The sequence below is a fragment of the Drosophila ficusphila genome, unplaced genomic scaffold (assembly GCF_018152265.1).
Source record: "Drosophila ficusphila isolate 14025-0441.05 unplaced genomic scaffold, ASM1815226v1 contig_855, whole genome shotgun sequence".
Taxonomy (NCBI): domain Eukaryota; kingdom Metazoa; phylum Arthropoda; class Insecta; order Diptera; family Drosophilidae; genus Drosophila; species Drosophila ficusphila.
In genome coordinates, this window is record NW_025064807.1 from 911608 (window position 1) to 929645 (window position 18038).

The following is an 18038-nucleotide window of genomic DNA, read 5'->3' on the forward strand; positions in this document are numbered from 1 at the left end:
CTCACTTCATATGCGATTTTTGGTATGTCGAACACGATTTAAGAGGATGAAAAATAGACGTTGGGTAATTGTCAGACTTACTCAATACGCTCACAAAATTTCATGAGAATCGGTATAGCCGTTTCGGAGGAGTAAGGTCACAAAAACTGTGACACGAGAATTTTATATATTAGAAGATATTTCGAATTCATTTAAATCAAAACTAAAGGCCAAACGGATTTGCCTTCTTTTCATTGAAAAATACGAAAGATAACTCTTTGGTCCTGGAGGAATCGTCTTTTATCTATTTTAGACTTTACATATGTACATATAGTATAATTCAATGGGCATGTTTGTTGTGGTACCTTAGTACGCCGAGTTGCGAATATTTTTGTGCAGAGAGTTAAGATTAAACCTGGTATGTGTAACAAAATCAATGGGCGAAGATATTCCCCTTTGTATGGTTAAAAATCAATCTGCAAATGAGTTCAGGAACATTTATGAAATCACTTGAGGCTTTTCTTTGCCAGCGATCAGAAAGATTGAATATACATATATGTATGTAACACATAATGTCTTATATATTACAGCTAATATCCTTTTTATTAAGGAGAAAATACTCGTCACACATCTAAACCTAAATGTTTTTTGGGTTCATTCTAACGAGGCTTGTCTTGTAATTGTAGTAACAATAGTTGACTTCTACATCTATTTCGTTCAAGTTGTTATTAGGCGACGAAATACAATGCAACTCTAGGTGGTTTTTTCTAAAATTACTCATTTTTCTTATTAGCACAGATATCATAATTTTGACAAATGATCGATGACCACAGATATTTTCAATAGTTAAGTTTTCATTATCCAAATGCATGGGGAAAGAACTAAGCCGAGTGTTTTGTTTTAATTGAAGTTTTACCTTAGCAGCAAACAAGTCAAGTCGAATTTTTCGGATGAGTGTGTTTAAAGCATTGCTCCCTTATTTTACCTTTGCTAAATGGTTAGGTTTGATATCATTTCGCTTAAGGAAAGCGGAGGACAATACCATCATCATGGAGGAGACCTGTGTCACTAGTTCCCGTTGGAAGTGGTTCGCGTTGATCCTGAGACTTGTGCCCCTTTGTGTCGATGTGTATATACACGTTTCGTGGTTTTCGGCCTTGGAAAGAATCGCCATAATACTGCACAGTTTTCGGATTTTACTTACGACTCCTTGCTACCTAACAATGATTTATATCCAGATGTTTCGTGGCAAAGACTTGATAATGCTGGTCAATCGCTATCTTAGACTATTCAGACGAGTGAGATCCCTGCCTATCAGAAAGCGAAAAGGATTCGCAGAAGGACGAGAGCTGCTGCTGATTCTTGTTTCCTTAGGATGTCACATCATAGAAACCGTATTTATCATTGGATTGATGACTTGGCCTCCCAACCTAAACACAATTACTAATAATTTCGTCATCTGGGCCAGCTTTACGTATGTCAGTCTGACCTGCAATCTGTCAGTTCGTGTCAGCTTTGTTTTCTATCTTAGCTTGGGTGTTCTTTTTTCAGAACTAAGCAATCATATCTGTTTTGAGACGACAATACAGATGGAAGCCCTTAGACTTAACAGAAGAAACCATTTTTCACAACGACAAAAAAGTATTTCCCAGCGACTGAAGAAAGTAATGAGTATCACCAGGAAAATATCTTATATCGTCAGTTCGCTGCAAAACATTTTAAGTGCTTGCCTTTTTTTTAACATTTGGTACACTGTTTCATATATAGCCGTACTTTCCTACATTATGATACTTAGTTTAGATTTCTTTAACTTTTGGATGTGGTTGGTCATTATAAAAATTTTGCTCGATGTTTTTATCTTATGTTTGGCTGTTCAAGAAGCGATGGATAATTTCCAAAATATTAGGAAGCTTTCTCTTGAAATTTTCTTTGTGGACGCGCTTCAAAATTGGTACAAAACGGTGAGTAAATTTGTTCTATACAATTTTCTGATAATATAATTTTTTTGACATTAGGTGGAAATGTTTCTTAACCATCTAAACCTAAACAAGTTTGAGGTCAAAGTCCTTGGAATTTATACAATTTCGAACAATATGTTCCTTTTAATTTTTTCTGTTATTAGTAATTTTCTCGTGTTTATTATTCAGTTAGTTATTAAGTACAAGCAACAGTAGTATGTTATTAAAAAGTTTGTAACTTATGAAACTAATAAGTAATCATGTTGTTTAATTTAATCTTTTTGATTATCTGTAAAATGTAATCCTTTGAAATAAATAGGTATAAAGTAACCCATTTAATTGTGTTTTATTCTGCGTAAAAGGTTTAAATTGAATCACCAAGTCTTACGCCAATTAAAGTTGAATTGAAAGTTTAATTAAAACAGTTTCCATAGACTGTAATGTAGAAAATACAATAATAACTTAATAGTTCTTGCTTATTTAGTAAAATTTTATTGGTTTTCATCCTTTGTTTTCGTAACTGACACATTCTTTGCTTACTTATTTTTTTTTTTGGTGACTTTGCTCTGTAATTTTTAAAAAAAAGTCGCCAATGAAATAAAAATATTTTAAATTACGCAAGCTTCAATTTAATTGAAATTTTTGAACTTAATAAATAAATCGAACATTCATTTATTTTTGTTATTTATTTTAACGAGTACATTTGTAATGTAAATGTTTGTTTTTACCTATATTGATCGCTGTGAGTTTGTGCCTTTGCTTTCTTATCTAAATTTCACTGTCTGATTGGCAGATAAAATGCATATCATCGTTGACACAAGATCGAACAATCATCACCCCGTTGTATATGAAAACGCAGTGCTGGGTGTCGTTATCGTATTTGGGTTCATTGGAGCGCCACTTCAAGTAAGGAGCTCGTTTTCCAGAGGCCAAGGATATAAACGTGCCCTGTTGGGCCAAATCGTTGATGCCCAGCCAATAGTTTGCCTTACTGAGCTTGCCTGTAATAGCCTTGTACTCCTGTTCGTTTTTAATCGCGGCCAAATGGCCACCCATCTCAACACAGATCGATTCCGCAGTTCTCCAATCGACAGATAAACTGTGTTCAATGTAGAATAACCTCGTTCCAATCCGCACAGGGAAGTTCAGAAGTTCGATTTTCCTGCCAATGTTGGAGAGTGAACCCTCGACGGCATCGTGGCGGCTGTCCAAATTTTTTTGTAGAACTCTCAGTTGATTGTTTAGTTCTGTCTGGTTTCCAGATATCCTGTCAAGTTTCTCATTAAGGTCCTGCGGAACTGAATTCTTTAAATTTTCGTCAAGGGATTTATACTGATTATCCAATTGTATCTGTGTCGCCGTTAACTGGTCCTCTATTTGATCAAGTTTCGCCTGGGTTTCATTTAACTTTGCTGTGCAAGTATTCGAATCCTGTTGTTCATTTGTTATGTGATCGATCACTGTCTGCAGTTCGGAAAGGCAGTATGGTCCACATTGGTTCTCAGGATCAGTCAATAAGCATACGTATCGCCTACCATCCTGTGCTCCTGCCAAGGATCCATATAGATGCAGTGTCATAAATGCACACAAAAAGTACGTTGCGAATTTCAACATTCTGAATAACCGTTGAAGTTGAAACTCGATACTGAAATGAATCAGAATTGTTGAAAAGTCATTATAAATGGTCTGGCTTATTTTTGATAAGCATATTGTTTTATTTTATTTTGATATTTCCAGAAATAGTGTTATCTTTATTTGATTATTGTTCGGCAATAAATTAAATATTCTTATAATATCTTTTGTTTGCCCTTCAGGAAGAATTAATTGTTATCTGTGATAATGAAGAGTATGATTCAAGTTAGAGCGCTTTGGTTGAATTGATTTTTATTACTTGTAGATAGTGTGAAAATATTTCCGGTCTTTCTTTTCTTGGTTAATATAACAAAATTGCGTGCTTGATAAGAGGTCAATGAAAAAGTTCAGTATCATTTGCCATTATATTTACAACTCGTTTATTAAACTTGTTATCAGATAAATAAACATAAGCTTGGCGGTGTTTTTTGATTAACAAAGATGCCAATCACCCCAAAAATTATATTTCAAATTGAAATAAGACCTTTACTGCCTTTTGATGTGTAGAACTAAAAAAAGTTTTTTTCTATTCATTATAAACCGGATCTAAATAAAGGTACAGGATTATGAAGTATTTTGTACTATATTAGATATATTAGATTAGATAAAACAAATTTTTTCAATTAGTAAGAAATAATTTGTGGGTGTTACCTTTCCAATATTTAATGGTAATTACAAATACTTAACACAAGCTGTTTAAGCTATTCAATTTTAATTTATTGTTGTTTAGGTAATTAAAATATTTAAATGCCAATAAACTTAGTTGAATTAAAAGCCAATATGTGTATTTAATATATACATCAACGATAAACACCTTATATCTTAGAAAAATGTAACAACATGAAATATTTTTACCGATCGTAAAATAATATAGAACTTTAATAGTTAATTATTTGCATTTGGTCTTATTCTGCACATCGTTTATCGATACCCGGCTACCATCACTATCTGCGGGTCTCCCATCTCTAACAACCGACGCCAAAACAAACCAAACAATACGAGTTTTCTTTGCACTTTCGAAAGTTATTTTACTATTTAGCCATGTACAACGGAGATTGCATTGCCATCAAGGACATTAAGCCAGGCCTGAAGAATATCAACGTAATCTTTATTGTACTGGAAGTGGGCGTGGCTACCGTGACGAAGGAAAACCGGGAAGTGCGGAACTTTAAGGTGAGACAATTTAATTATTTTGCACAGCAAAGTAAACTTTATAGCTCTTTAGGTTGGTGACCCCACGGCCTGCATAAATGTATCAATTTGGGACGAGCCGGGAAAACTGATAGCACCCGGGGATATCGTGAGACTTACCAAGGGCTACGCCTCCATTTGGCGGCATTGTTTGACCCTTTACTCTGGAAAGAACGGCGAGGTGTTTAAGATCGGCGAATTCTGCATGGTCTTCAATGAGGCTTTGAACATGAGCGAACCGAAGCGTGCGGAACAGCAGGGGGTGGCCATTCCTGGTGGATTGGTAGCCGTTCCTCCGGCAGGACTTCCCTCTGGCAGTGGTGGTGCCGCTATTCTTCCGGCGAAAGGCGGTGGAACAGCTGGCATTTCACAGCCCGTCGTAGCTGCCGCAGCCGGAAATTCCGCTGCCCAGAACCCTGTGACCACAACTCCCGCTCCTGCAGCGAGCAGTGCTCCCCAAACGGCAACGAAACAAGGAACCCGAGGGGGTCGAGGCGGCGGAGGACGAGGTGGCCTCAAAGGGGACAGGCGGTAGTAGCAAAGTAACACACAGATGGGCTCAGGATCAAGAACTAAGCGAACAACAACTATAACTTTGACATTAATGTATAGCTTAAGCAGACCCATTTCCACAGCGCTAATAATCAGCGTTTGGCTGATTCCATATCGGTATGTTATACTACGTGTTATCTATACAATTTTGACTTTGCAATTAACGAACTAAAGTGGAAAAAATAGGTTTAAGATCATTTCACACGAAGTGTGTATGTTTAACATTCACTTGTGTTTATATTAAAGCTATGTATATTTTGATAAAACATTTTCTTTTAAAGTGGTATTGAAAATTTATTGTAATATTACAGTTTTGCAGATCTGTTTTTGTATTCCTATTGATCAACGCTTGTCGGTACCGAAATCAAACATTTAAGTTAAATTTAAACAGACTAGTTTCTTTTCCTAATTAAACCGAAGATCGAACACGTTTTTTACGATTTGAAGGGTTTAAAAACAACGAACTAAAGATTTGTAATGAAAAATGTTTTATATATGTTTTATTTTGCAAAATCAAAGACACAAAAAGATTGTTGAGAGAGACTGTTGAGGAAGCATTTATAAAACTCAAACAGACAAATCCCTCTCCTCTAGGTGTAACTATGAGTGTGGTTAAAGTGAGTGTGCGTGGAATTTAGCTTAAGCTTAACATCCTCTGGCGTTTAACTTAGGCCTTCTTCTTCTTCTCGTAGTAGGCCTGCACGGCTTTCAGGAGATAACCGACCTCCTCGACGGTCTTGATCTGGTAGTTGGCATAGGTCTTCAGCGTGGGCAGCTCGGAGACACGGAAGGTCTTGCCGATGCCGTGCAGCACCTTGATGGCATCCTCGTCGGTGGTGTCATCGCCCACGTAGACGATCTTCAGGTTCTTGGCCCAGTCGGCGTCGAACTGCTTCTCCAGGATCATCTTGGCGCCCTCACCTAAAAAGTTAAGTGAATTCGTTTGTTAGAAAGCCAGCTACTAAAATATTTTATTACGACTATATAAAACTAGTCAATAAAAAGTAAATGAACATCCCTGCCGTCTAAAATTGGCGATTAAACAGTTGAAATTCTTAAAGCCTTGAAAGTATCTTTAAATCAACATTATAAAAAGAATTTTTAAAATCATAAAACCTAATTGGTTAAAAAGGCCTATATTACTTAACTATTTTAAAAAGTGGATGCTATAAAAAATAGATAGCTTTAAAATTAGAGTTCATTAGGTCATAGGTTTTTTCTATTCTTTTCATTCATGATTTGAAATTTTGAATTTATAAAGTTGGTTAGACTATTACGATTCCTTTCGCTTTAGTTTAATTTAAATTAATCAATTTATAACATAAATATAAATTTATAAATTTCTTTGTCTTAATGCAACCTGTGGTTCCAAAAACGCTCGATTTCTTGTGGAAGCCATGTGGAATATATAAAAACAACTATGCACTGCTGGATTTCGTCCAGAATCGCTCAGTAAACAAGCGAGAACAATATTTTCAAATGTCTAGAATTCTTCTCGGCACACATCTTAGATCATATAAATCGCATTCAGCAACAAGAAATAGAACCGAATTTTTCCTCCTTTTCAGTGAATTATTTTTAGGTGTCGACGTGGGCGGATCTTCTCTAGTTTTCGTTTCGTAATTTGGTTTGGCCAAAAGCGAGTGTTTGAATAGATGAAATCGAATCGTTTAAAATACAAAGAAGCCGTTCGCAGTTCATTTGAGCATATATTAGCAATTTAGTACGTTAATCCACCTCCTCTAATTATTTTAATTATTTTTCTTGCCCCATCCCTCCTCAGCGTTTAACGCCACATTTTTGTTTAATTGGTGACGCAGTCTATTCACCGATTTTCCACCCCCTTTCCCAACTGCAGTTTTCTCTTATTTTTCAGACGGCACCAAGAATTCTTGTTCTCTTTTGTATGCGCCAGCCAAGACTTCAATTTTCACGAAAAATTTATCACAACAACATTTTCTGTCGGCTTCTTTCTTTTTTGCAATCATTTTTTTTCTGGCCCCTATAAATTTATTGCCTTTGGAGACGTACACCATCATAATTAATTTTTGATTTTCACGCATTTTATACATGAATATATGATCTTAAATACGCTCCTTGTATTTTGTCGCCACAGCCCATTGGCCTGAACGACAATTTTGATGGGAATGGGTTGGATGTCTTCTAGAGGACAGAGGCGACAATTGGCTACCATAAATCTTCTTAAGAGGGGTACGAATATTTTGTAGATAAATTCTATAAGAATTTTGGAACTGCAGAAATATTTATGGTTTATTTGCTGGGATTAAAGCGGATCAAAGATTGGGGATAAGTTATGTTTAAATATTGAAATTTTTAAATATCTCTGATATCTCAAATGAGAAAAAATATTTTTATCGGACCAAAGGCAAACGAAATGTCAGGAAAATAAGTGGAAACAAAAAACTAGAAACAATTCCCCGAATTTAAGTACTTACATATGTACTCATGACAGATGTCGTTTTTATTTTCATGATTGATGTTTAAAAATTACTTAAAGAAGTTCTGAAGATGTGCAATTATATTTTTGAATAAATCCTACTTTTATATTGGTTTTTATGGGTAATAATGAAAATTGTATCTCTAGTTCTAGTCAAAACTATATTTTTATGGCCTGGCCTCTTTTCAACTATATGTCATTAAAACTACGCATCGTTAGAGAAAAACGTCATCAAATTAATTTGTTTTCGCTTCTTTTTGACTTCATTCATCTCAGGAAAGGGTAAAACAACAAACACCTCCGCCAAACGGAACAGTTTGTTTTTCAAGTGGGAACCAAAACTTTCCGACAAATATTTTGACTAGCAACGAAAACAAGAGATGAGCAATCTTAAAAGCGAAAGCGAAATCTTGTGTCTATGAAAAATTACAAAGATATGTTAATTTATCATAAGGAATCGGTCGAGGTACTGACTATGTATAAGAAGACAAGTATATATAGTTTTAGGCGCGCTTTTAACATCACTTGGCTGCGGGATGTTTTGTCTACCGAATCATTTTTTATATAATATATGCCACAATGTATATATATTTATTTTCCCGAGACGTTTTTATTTTGTCTGATTTTTGTGACTGAACTTTCAGGCAGGCGCTTGTGTGAAAATTTTTCCCAGAATATATTTTTTGTGAAAGACGCCCACATTGGATTCCCATCGGGGTATAGAGAAAATAAAGAAATTTGGCAATAATTAAATCATCGAAGCGTCGAGTCAAAAATCGAATTGTTTCGAGCAGGTGCCGAAGTGCGGAAAGCTGAAAGGAATGCCATGGGGACAGTTTGCAAATGGATGGCAACAGTTGGCAAATTGTTTTACGATGACGGGTGTATTAATAACCTCTTTGTATGATCGATTCGGATGGGATTGGATTCGATTGGTTTGGGTGCAACTAACCTTTGTCCCAGTTCACGCGGGGCTTGCCCTCCAAGGCGTAGGGGGTTTCGATCAGCTGGAATCCATGGGCCTGGATCAAGGCCTTGGCATCGGCGATCAGCTTGGCCTTCAGCTTGTCGGTGACGCCCTTGTAGTGATAGGTCACGGAGATCTTCTTGTCCTCAACCCAGGCACCGGAGCACACGACCTACGGAAAGTAAACAAATGTTTTATAAATCCGATTATTATATGGTATTATTACAAATTTTAACTTAATTGAATGGAAATCCAATAAAATGCTATCTTAAAAAATTAAACCCAAAGGTAAACTTAGGACTAATAAACCCTTACTATATTTTAAGAAAATTTACTTTATTAAATTGGATAAATTATACAAAATATTGGGGAAAGGTTTAATTTCATTTATATAGTTTTTCAAGATTTTTGTACATTTTAAATTGTTTCTTTTAATGGCACTAGTAAAAGAATTTAATTTATTTAAGTTATTTCATTTTGTCATATATCATAGATCCGGAATATTTATATTTGTTTCAAAAATTCGTTTTAAAACGAAACATTTCAAAAATTTGTTGTTAATCTATATCACTTTATATCACTCTCACTTGAATTTTGTATTATTTGAATTCTGATAATATCCGATCGGCTCAACTTATTTTTAAATTACACTATTAATTAAAAGATCACTTTTCTCACCTTCTCCTTGAGTTCAGCAACCAGTTTGTTGTGCTTCTCGAGCAGCTCCTCGGGCATCTCGATCTTGAACTTCTTGCCGGAAGGATACTCGACCTCCAGACCGTGGTTGCCGGCATAGGTGACATTGGGGAACTTCAGGTGGTTCTTGATCTCGCTCAATTCGCGACCGGAGAAAACGACCATGAAGATCTTCTCGTTGGCGGCCAGCTTCTTGATGTTGATTTCCGTATCCTTGGGCATCACGGAGAGCTCCTCAGTGAGGGGAGCCAGGGTGCCATCGTAATCCAGCAGAAGAGCCACCTGATCCGTTTCGGGGTTAATGAATCTGTCGATAAAGTTTTATATCTTCTGATCCTGGAAAGTCCTGTCTTCCTTCTTCTCGGAAACTCACCCCTCGAGGGCCTTCACGTAGTCCTCCTCCTTTTTCAGCAGGGGTGCCTTCTTCTGCTCAGCCATTTTCTATATGTGTATCTCTGTATCTGAGGTGTACGAATTATTTTGTATCTAACGGATATTGCGCGCCGTGCTGGACGTTCCTCGACCGATTTAATACTAATGGCCAGCTAACCTCAGCAGCCATATATCGCCTGTGATCTATAAGTATCCCGCGATCCCATCGCGCTCTCATTCTGCTTCTGCCTCTCTCTGAATGTGCGGTGGCAACTCTGGCCGCATACGTTGGCCAAGTAATTCCCACAATATTTATGAGGCATATGCGCATAAAAAAACACATTCTATAATGGATTCTTGACTGTATTCGAAGCGTATTTATATAAAGAAGGAATATACACACCGTTTCTATCTATATAGCCACAGATTTTCGTTTTTTGGGGTGCGGGGAGAAAGTATATAGTGTTTATATATATTTTGATGATGTCTTTGATGCACCTTTGTTTGAGGTTGTTTGTGTTTTGGAAGTGTTTCTCTTGTAAGATGACACACTTTGGGATTAGTATATTAGTCTGATATATTTTGGATTTTATTCGAAAAAAATAATACGTTCTTTTCTGTTGGTTTGTTTTTTCTTTGGTTTGTAGGTAACACAAACCATAATGTTGCGAATTATTGGTCAGTTGGATGAGCGGAAAAGTCAATTTCATTGGATTAACGTTCTCTACAAAACATTTCCATGATTTATTTATTTTCTTTTGATCTTCAAACGAATGGCAATCGGGGATGAGTCCGATTTAAGATTGATGAAACATTTTGTATCAGATAGTCTTGAAAAAAAAAATATTTTTTGTTTTCGAAGATGCTAATCAAAATAAATCTTAAATACATTCTTTAAAAAAAAAAAAAGCTTCAATTTTATATATAAATTAATACGTATACATTTTTTAATCCTTTTCGCTATAAATCCATTTCTTAAATATAAAACTTTTTTAATAAGAACATATTTGGTTTTTATTTAATTTTTACTATTTATACATAAACAATTACACAGTATCGAAATGTACCGATTAATTAACATAGATCTTTATGCAAAGTAAATTACCTCTTTTAGAACAAATCTAAAAACTGATATTATTCAAATAAACATTTCTAATTTAACAAAAATCTAATAAATCTAGGAAACATAAGCACCAGCTATCCATTTAAGCAGATCCGTCATTACAGCCTGTTGGGGCAATCGGAAATCCGCGAAAGTCTGGATCTGAGGATCTGCAGAAATTCTAAATGAGCAACCGACGCCTTGGAGGGCCTAAAATATTTCAAATAATCAAGATAAAGTAAAGTACAGTAGATATAATAGTAGTTGAACTCACTCTCATGGCATCTTCATCGGTGGTGTCATCTCCAGCAAATACAACATTTATAACCTGTGGCCAATTATCACCGAATTTCTGTTTCAGGATGTACAAAGCCGCCTCTCCTTTGTTCCAATTTACTGGGGGCTTAGCTTCGATAGCTTCGTGGGCCTGATTTGCTCTGAATCCGTACTTTTTGCAGATCTCCGAGGCCAACTGTTTCTGTTCATCCTTGAGTTCAACGGGAGTATCCCTGTAGTGATAGGTGAGCGAAACCTTCTTATCCTCAACCCAAGCTCCATTCTTCTCCACCTTTTGCTTGAGTTCCGCCACCATATCTGTGTAGTTTTTCTGGATTTCCTTGGGCAATTCGTAGTCGTGTCTGGAGCCATCGGGGTACTCGATTTCCAGTCCATGGTTTCCGGCATAGATGGCTCCATCGATGTTCACCTGTTTCTGGACGTCCTTGAGTCCTCGGCCAGAGATCACAGCTAAAAATACTCGGGGATTCTGGGCCAACTTGTGGATTATGGCTTCCAGTTCTACAGGCATTTTGGTCTTGGCGGGATTATCTGCTATTGGAGCCAGGGTGCCATCGTAGTCCAAAAGTACGGCAATCGGATACGATAAATCGATCCGGCTGTAAGAAATAGTATATAATATAATAAATAAACTTGATAATCATTGTAAAATAAAAGTATTTAAAATTGAAAAAACGTTTAAAATAGGCTTTGTATGTGTTTTTATCTTCAATCACAAACGTTAAAAAAATAGATTATTTTAGAAAATGAATGTTTTGTTGCTGTAATAAAACCGCAAGAAAAGAGTCACCATGTAAACTTATTAAACATTTGATAAGAGAGAAAGAGAGAACTAAGTAAGCAGTGATGAAATTTATTTTCCTTATCAGTAAATTACTCATTACATGACATAGACAAGGTCACTCTTCCGTTGTTAATTATTTAACTATTTCGACTTACTTGGGTAAATTGTCCTCAAATCCTTTCAGATCCTGGATAACAGTCGCCACATGTTTTTCCGGCATATTGGCAATTTCCTGATAACTTCTTGTCGCGTTTAGAAGGAAAGCGAAAACAAATACGAGCGATTTCACTGCAAAATATTATAAGCAGAAGATTAGTTTCGCGTTTGAATTTGGCTTATCAGCGTGTTGATGTCTCAGTGTCTCAGTTTCAACTGCGAGATCTTCCGGCTGAGACTTGCTTTTAAGGCAGTTTGATAGTTCTCACTCTCTGGTGATAAGAAACCCGAATCGATGGGGAGTCTGTTTTCGGGATTCTCGCGCTCTTTGGTTAATTATCACCTAAGTACGATCAGCTCTAGAGATCAGATCACTTTTATACCTTATACGAGTACTTTAAAAGTCAGAGTTTGGATGTTTTCGACTTGCTATCGACACCTTTTCCTGATGAATCTGCGAGACGGTTTGACTTGATGTTTCTCCGGCACCTGCAGTTTTATAATGTTTCGTTGATGGCGATTTCCTCAAACATTGACGACGGGTTTTTGTCCTATGGAACAAAGGCGGAAAGCCACCCACCCAACCCCCTTTTTCGATTATCTGATTCAGTGCATCATGCGTCGCCTTCGTGTGCGGTGCGTGCATTGCCCGCTTTTTCCCCCCAAGTTCTTCAAGTTCACATTCGTGGGCAATAAAACAAAAACCGAAACTCATAAATTCCACCCACCAGCTCCCACAAACATCATCCCATTATTACCCCCCTACCATTTCTCCTCTTTACTTTGACCATCGTTAATTAGCAATGAGCATGCAAATCTGGTTATGTCGACCGCGTTTGTCCTCGCCAAATCCCTTTGACTCTCCGATAAGCGTGTCTCTATAGGAGGTAACCGAATGACTCCCCATGAATTATCCTATGGACCCCGACCCTTATCCCTATCCACACCACGATGCCAACGCGATTTCGGGACACAAATATTTGCTACATGCAGTAGAATTGATTAGGCGAGGCGGCCCTCTAAAAATAGTCACAGCATGGGCGCGACACGCGAAATCTGTGGAAATGGGGGTGGGAAATTAAGGGGAAAACCTAATAGGGTTTATAAAGATAACAAAAGGACCTTAAAGGGGTGCCAAAACAAACATCTCCTTATGATAGTAAAATTTGTTTGGACAATTTCTACATTTTTTCTAACAAAAAGATATTTGTTATCTAATAACTACTGCTACTACTAGAAAATAAATTTCTCTCTTAAATCAGTTGATCCCATATTAAAAACTGAAAATTTAAAGTACTTTATTATTTTTATTTACCTTTAAAACGTTGAAAATTTCCTTTTAAAATTTATCTTCTAATTATATTATCACATAAAATTATCTTACAATTTTCCATTGTCCACAAAATTTTCCAAATTGAAAATGTTATCTAAAACTCGCCATGAGATATAACCTATTAAATACCCAGCAAATTTTCTGGAAAGGTGAACAGTGGAAACTCCCTAGAATAAAATCAATCGCAGGTGGCTTAGAAATGTTTTGGGTTAGCAAAAATTATAGAGGTTGACTGCTAAAGTGAATCACGCTACCTGGAAACAGCAGCATGCTCCTAAAGCATGTTCGAACAAACATCAATAAAGACCAGACCCAAAACCAATCCAGACCTGACCAGGCCAAACTGTTCACTCGCAATATGACTACAGATGGAACTTGCTAACTCGAACCAGAATAAAGCACTTTCAAGGTGGCGTAATCAAATGGTTTTACTTGTTATTTACTCGAAAAAAAAAAAAAAAACAATAACAATATGTATGAATATTTTCAATAATAATTCTATCAACTAAAGATTTCAATAAAATAATCAATAAAATCTTAATAAAAAAGTTCTATGCATTTTTGACATTACAGAGCTTTTTTTATTAGTAAATAAATTATGTTAAATATACTTTTAATATATTTTTAAAAGAATAGTGTTACTTATATGGAGGTTGACTGTTTTATTATCGTATCTGTGGCTTTTTTAAAGAGGGTTTAGATGCAGACAGCACGCTTATATCTAAACAAACAAATCCACTGGAGTTGGAGCCCCCCTAATCGAATCTTTCGATGGGCACGAGCACAGCTGTCCGACTTTATCTGGCTGCTAATTTCAATCTAATTGGGAGGCGACTAATTTTCACATGGTAAACAAGTGTCTGGGGAACCCCCTTTCCCCTTTTTTGGCGACCCACCATGAAAAGTTTGAAATCAGCATCGGAACATCGACACATGAATATGTCTTGATAAATTATTTTCATTTTCCCACTCACTTTTTCACCGAATTGCACTGATTGACCTGTCACAAAACTTAATTCGCCAATTATTCAAATACAAAACTGTCAATTAATTCAAATAAATCGCAGAATTGGCTTTGATTTTGGTAAATATTTTCGCGTTTCATCGACTGAATTTTGTTTTCTTCGTTCCTAATTTTTGTTTTGCTTGGCTAGAAAAGCTTTCGCAGAAGCTCTAAGATCAAGCTCTCTGACTCAGGTAATAATGTGGTAATGATGACGGGATGGGGAAGATTTATTGGCCGCCCCAAATAGATATTTGAAAACTGTTTGTAGAGGAGGCTGTAAAAAGAAATGGCCAAAAGTAGGCACAGTGTGCTGCGATGTTACGAAAATTTTACCAAAATATTTCGTTAAATAATTTCACAACAAGCTATACCTATTCTTTTACTAACATGATTCACCTTAATAATTTTATGATTTTTCGATTTTATAGAACTTTAAAATAAAATTTTTTTATAAAAAGAAAAAAAAATTTAACTGTAGACTCGTTTACTGAGCCATTTAAAAACCTGTTTCTCATTAGAGAGTAGGTAACTTACCATAAGTTTTCCAAAATGTTTCCTGTCAATCTCTATAAAATTTTAACATTAGGAAACGTCATAAAGAAAATAAAAATAAAATGGATAGCTGCATTTATTTAAATTATACTATTCATTTTGATCATAAGTAGATAATAATGCAAATATAATATAATTAATAATTAAAATATTTGAACTATTTGGAGCAGAATGTATGTATTGATTTCAAGTTCTTTGCATCCATATGGCTTTTAGGAAAATATGCCCACCATAAACATTAATTAACATAAGCAAGTGTCAGGTTGTTATCCTACCTATCCTACATAGCCTCTAAAATCTTTAGTTTCCACCCTTTTAAGGTTTAAGGGAATTAAAAAGAAAGATGGGGGCGTTGTTTTGAACACCTTTGCGTTTCCTATTTGTAAACAACAAGAATGCAAAGTGACAGAAGAGCATGACGAGCGGAAGGGGTTGAAAGGTCGGGCATTGGGGTTTTCGGGGTCCTGGGGGCAAAGCTTAAGGTGGACATTAATCAACCGAAAATCGCTGAGAGGGGGGTCGAAGGGCATGGGCAAACCCAGGCCAAGGCCAAGTCGAGCGTGAGGCATTAACGTTGGCCGAAATTAATGTTCAGCTCGGCTGACAAAATCCGACCTGTTGCCACTGTCAGAAGCAATTAGTGGACGTGCCACGAGGCGTTTCGATGTCAACAGGTTGCCACATTCCCTCTAGATGCACACCGATAATATGGTTAGGTTCACTGGATCCATATAGTGGCTAGAGGTTATATATATATATGGGGAGGGGGTGGATGGTAATGTTTTTGTTAAAGGCGGTTTCTCTGTGCGTAGAAAGCCGTGTAAACATTTATTTCACCGTTTGCGTGTGGGCGGCGTGTTTAGAATAGCATTAGGGCATGGCTTAATGCCAATTACATGGAGAATGTTTGCATACTTTCCTTCGTTTTTTGTTTTTATGTTTGTTCTGTTTCTCGGGCCTAATGTTAAGTGAAGGTCAGATGGACAGAAACAAAATTCAATTGCCCCCCGTGGTTAGGGGAATGTTTGTGATGGGCGACCTGGCAACAGAAATAGGCCTTTTCTATTCATCTTTAGCAACATTGTTGCCGAATTCGATTAGGATTGTAGGTCAAGTTTACGATAATTGTGTGTGCTTTCCTTTTGGGTATCTTAATATTAGAGTTGATAGCTTGGCCTATTAGAAAGAATGTCTGTATTAAGAATTTTGGGGTAGGCAGTAATTAAGAAAATTAGGTAGGTTAAATGTATTGTTCCTTATTAAACTTTAAATTATTTTAAAAGATAACATTTTTTAAAACGCCAATTACTCAATGGTTTATATAATCTGCTATATGAAGTTATTCAAGTTATAAAGTTAACACTAGACACGGGCACTGTATTAGAGGAAATTATAAAAACATAAACTTTTTGTTGATAAGCTTATTGCCACTTTGGTTTTACTTTGGTTCTTCCCAGAAAATTGTTTGATGTTCATTGTTTATATAGCTCTTAAAATAAAACATAGAACATAAATTTTTTTTGTTTAAGCGAAATTTATTATTAAGCTTTATAACACTAAGCCCAGAATAGAACAAAAGTCACTAAGATGTTTTTATAAGCAAATGTATATTTTATTTTAACTTAGATATATTCTTGTATACATTATTTATTAAACAAACATTTTTGTTAAACTTTTAAAGTACGTTAAGCGTATACATTATTTTTTCAATGGGTTTTATATTTTCTGATTTATATATTAAGGTTCGTTTTTTTTAGTTGTGCTTGCTTTACTAAATGTAGTCATCTGATTGACAGATGTAATGCATGGCATTCCTGTTGCATTGTTCAAGTATCATCTCCCCCTCGTAAATGTAAGCACAGTGCTGATTATTGTCGTTTTTGGGTTCATTGGAACGCCACTTCATATATCGAACTTTTTCTTTAGAGGCCACGGGTGTAAACATGCCTTCTTCGTCCAAATCGTTGATGCCTATCCAGTAGTTTGCGTTTTTAAGCTTTGCAGATATAGCGTTGTATTCCTCTACATTTGCAAAGGCTGCCAAATGACCACCAATTTCACGACAGAATGATTCGGCAGTACTCCAACCAACAAGATAATTGTGTTCAATGTAGAATAAACTTGATCCAATCCGTATTGGAAAGTTCTGAAGGGCGATTCTCCTGTCAATTTTCATTTGTGAATTTTGAATGTCGAGGAGTTGGCCGTCGGTTTCCCTTCGATTGATCAAAATTGCGAATTTTGTATCAGACAAATTTCCAAGTATGTGATCCAGCTTTTGGTCAAGTACCTTCGGAATTATTTTAGTTACATTTTCCCGAAGCGATTTAAATTGACTTTCGATTTGGATCAGTGTTGCGTTTAACTGTTCCATCACTTGATTAAGTTTCGCCTCGGTTTCATTTAGTTTTAGTTCGCAAATATTCGATTCCTGCTTGTCGGTTCTTAGGTGATCGATCACAGGTTGTAGTGCAGAAACGCAGTAAGAACTGCATTGATTTTGAGGATCACTTAATAAACAGACGTATCGCATACCATCCTGTGCTTCTGCAAAGGATACGTTGAAATCCAAGGCAACAAATACGACAAAAATAAATGTCTTGAAACTAAACATTTTGTATATCCTCTTAAGTCGAAACCTAAGAACTGACTGATATTGTATTCACTGGCGGACTTCTTAAAGAACATGCATTGTTGTTGATAAGCTTGTTTGATCTTCTTATAATTATTCTACCAAGAATAATAATTAGGTTATCAGAGTTTGAGAGCTTGGTCAATATAATATAACACTAATACTTCGCTTTATGACTTCAAATCATTTGAAAAGTGTCAGATTGTAAAATGTTACATAAAAAAGCATTGCCTACTTTTTGGTTGAAAGTGTTATTTTGGGTTTGTCTTAAGTTCAATTAATAATGAACATTTTTTGTAACGATGTTTTTGATGCTAATAGCTAATGTATGCTGTGAGAAAATAATAATTCTGTGTATGAGTAAGTCAACT

The 18038-nt window shown here is 35.9% G+C and overlaps 4 protein-coding genes across 4 annotated transcripts; 1 reads left to right on the plus strand and 3 right to left on the minus strand.

The window, feature by feature from the left end:
• Positions 1–2330: 2330 nt before the first annotated feature.
• Positions 2331–3573, minus strand: LOC108100911 (accessory gland protein Acp29AB). Its single transcript, XM_017205025.2, has one exon. It carries the CDS (start codon positions 3549–3551, stop codon positions 2706–2708), a length of 846 nt encoding a protein of 281 aa, XP_017060514.1. The 5' UTR covers positions 3552–3573; the 3' UTR covers positions 2331–2705.
• Positions 3574–4533: 960 nt separating this feature from the next.
• Positions 4534–5578, plus strand: LOC108100885 (SOSS complex subunit B homolog). Its single transcript, XM_017204995.1, has 2 exons — positions 4534–4742; positions 4795–5578. The coding sequence occupies exons 1-2, from the start codon at positions 4611–4613 to the stop codon at positions 5293–5295; spliced, it is 633 nt and encodes a 210-aa protein (XP_017060484.1). The 5' UTR covers positions 4534–4610; the 3' UTR covers positions 5296–5578.
• Positions 5579–5783: 205 nt separating this feature from the next.
• LOC108100883 (probable trehalose-phosphate phosphatase C) lies at positions 5784–9973 on the minus strand. Its single transcript, XM_017204992.2, has 4 exons — positions 9807–9973; positions 9416–9740; positions 8723–8909; positions 5784–6233 (listed from the first exon to the last, which is right to left on the minus strand). Exons 1-4 carry the CDS (start codon positions 9869–9871, stop codon positions 5980–5982), a joined length of 831 nt encoding a protein of 276 aa, XP_017060481.1. The 5' UTR covers positions 9872–9973; the 3' UTR covers positions 5784–5979.
• An 820-nt stretch (positions 9974–10793) lies between these two features.
• LOC108100884 (trehalose-phosphate phosphatase) lies at positions 10794–12636 on the minus strand. Its single transcript, XM_017204993.2, has 4 exons — positions 12528–12636; positions 12144–12276; positions 11182–11803; positions 10794–11117 (listed from the first exon to the last, which is right to left on the minus strand). Exons 2-4 carry the CDS (start codon positions 12206–12208, stop codon positions 10983–10985), a joined length of 822 nt encoding a protein of 273 aa, XP_017060482.2. The 5' UTR covers positions 12209–12276; positions 12528–12636; the 3' UTR covers positions 10794–10982.
• Positions 12637–18038: the final 5402 nt, after the last annotated feature.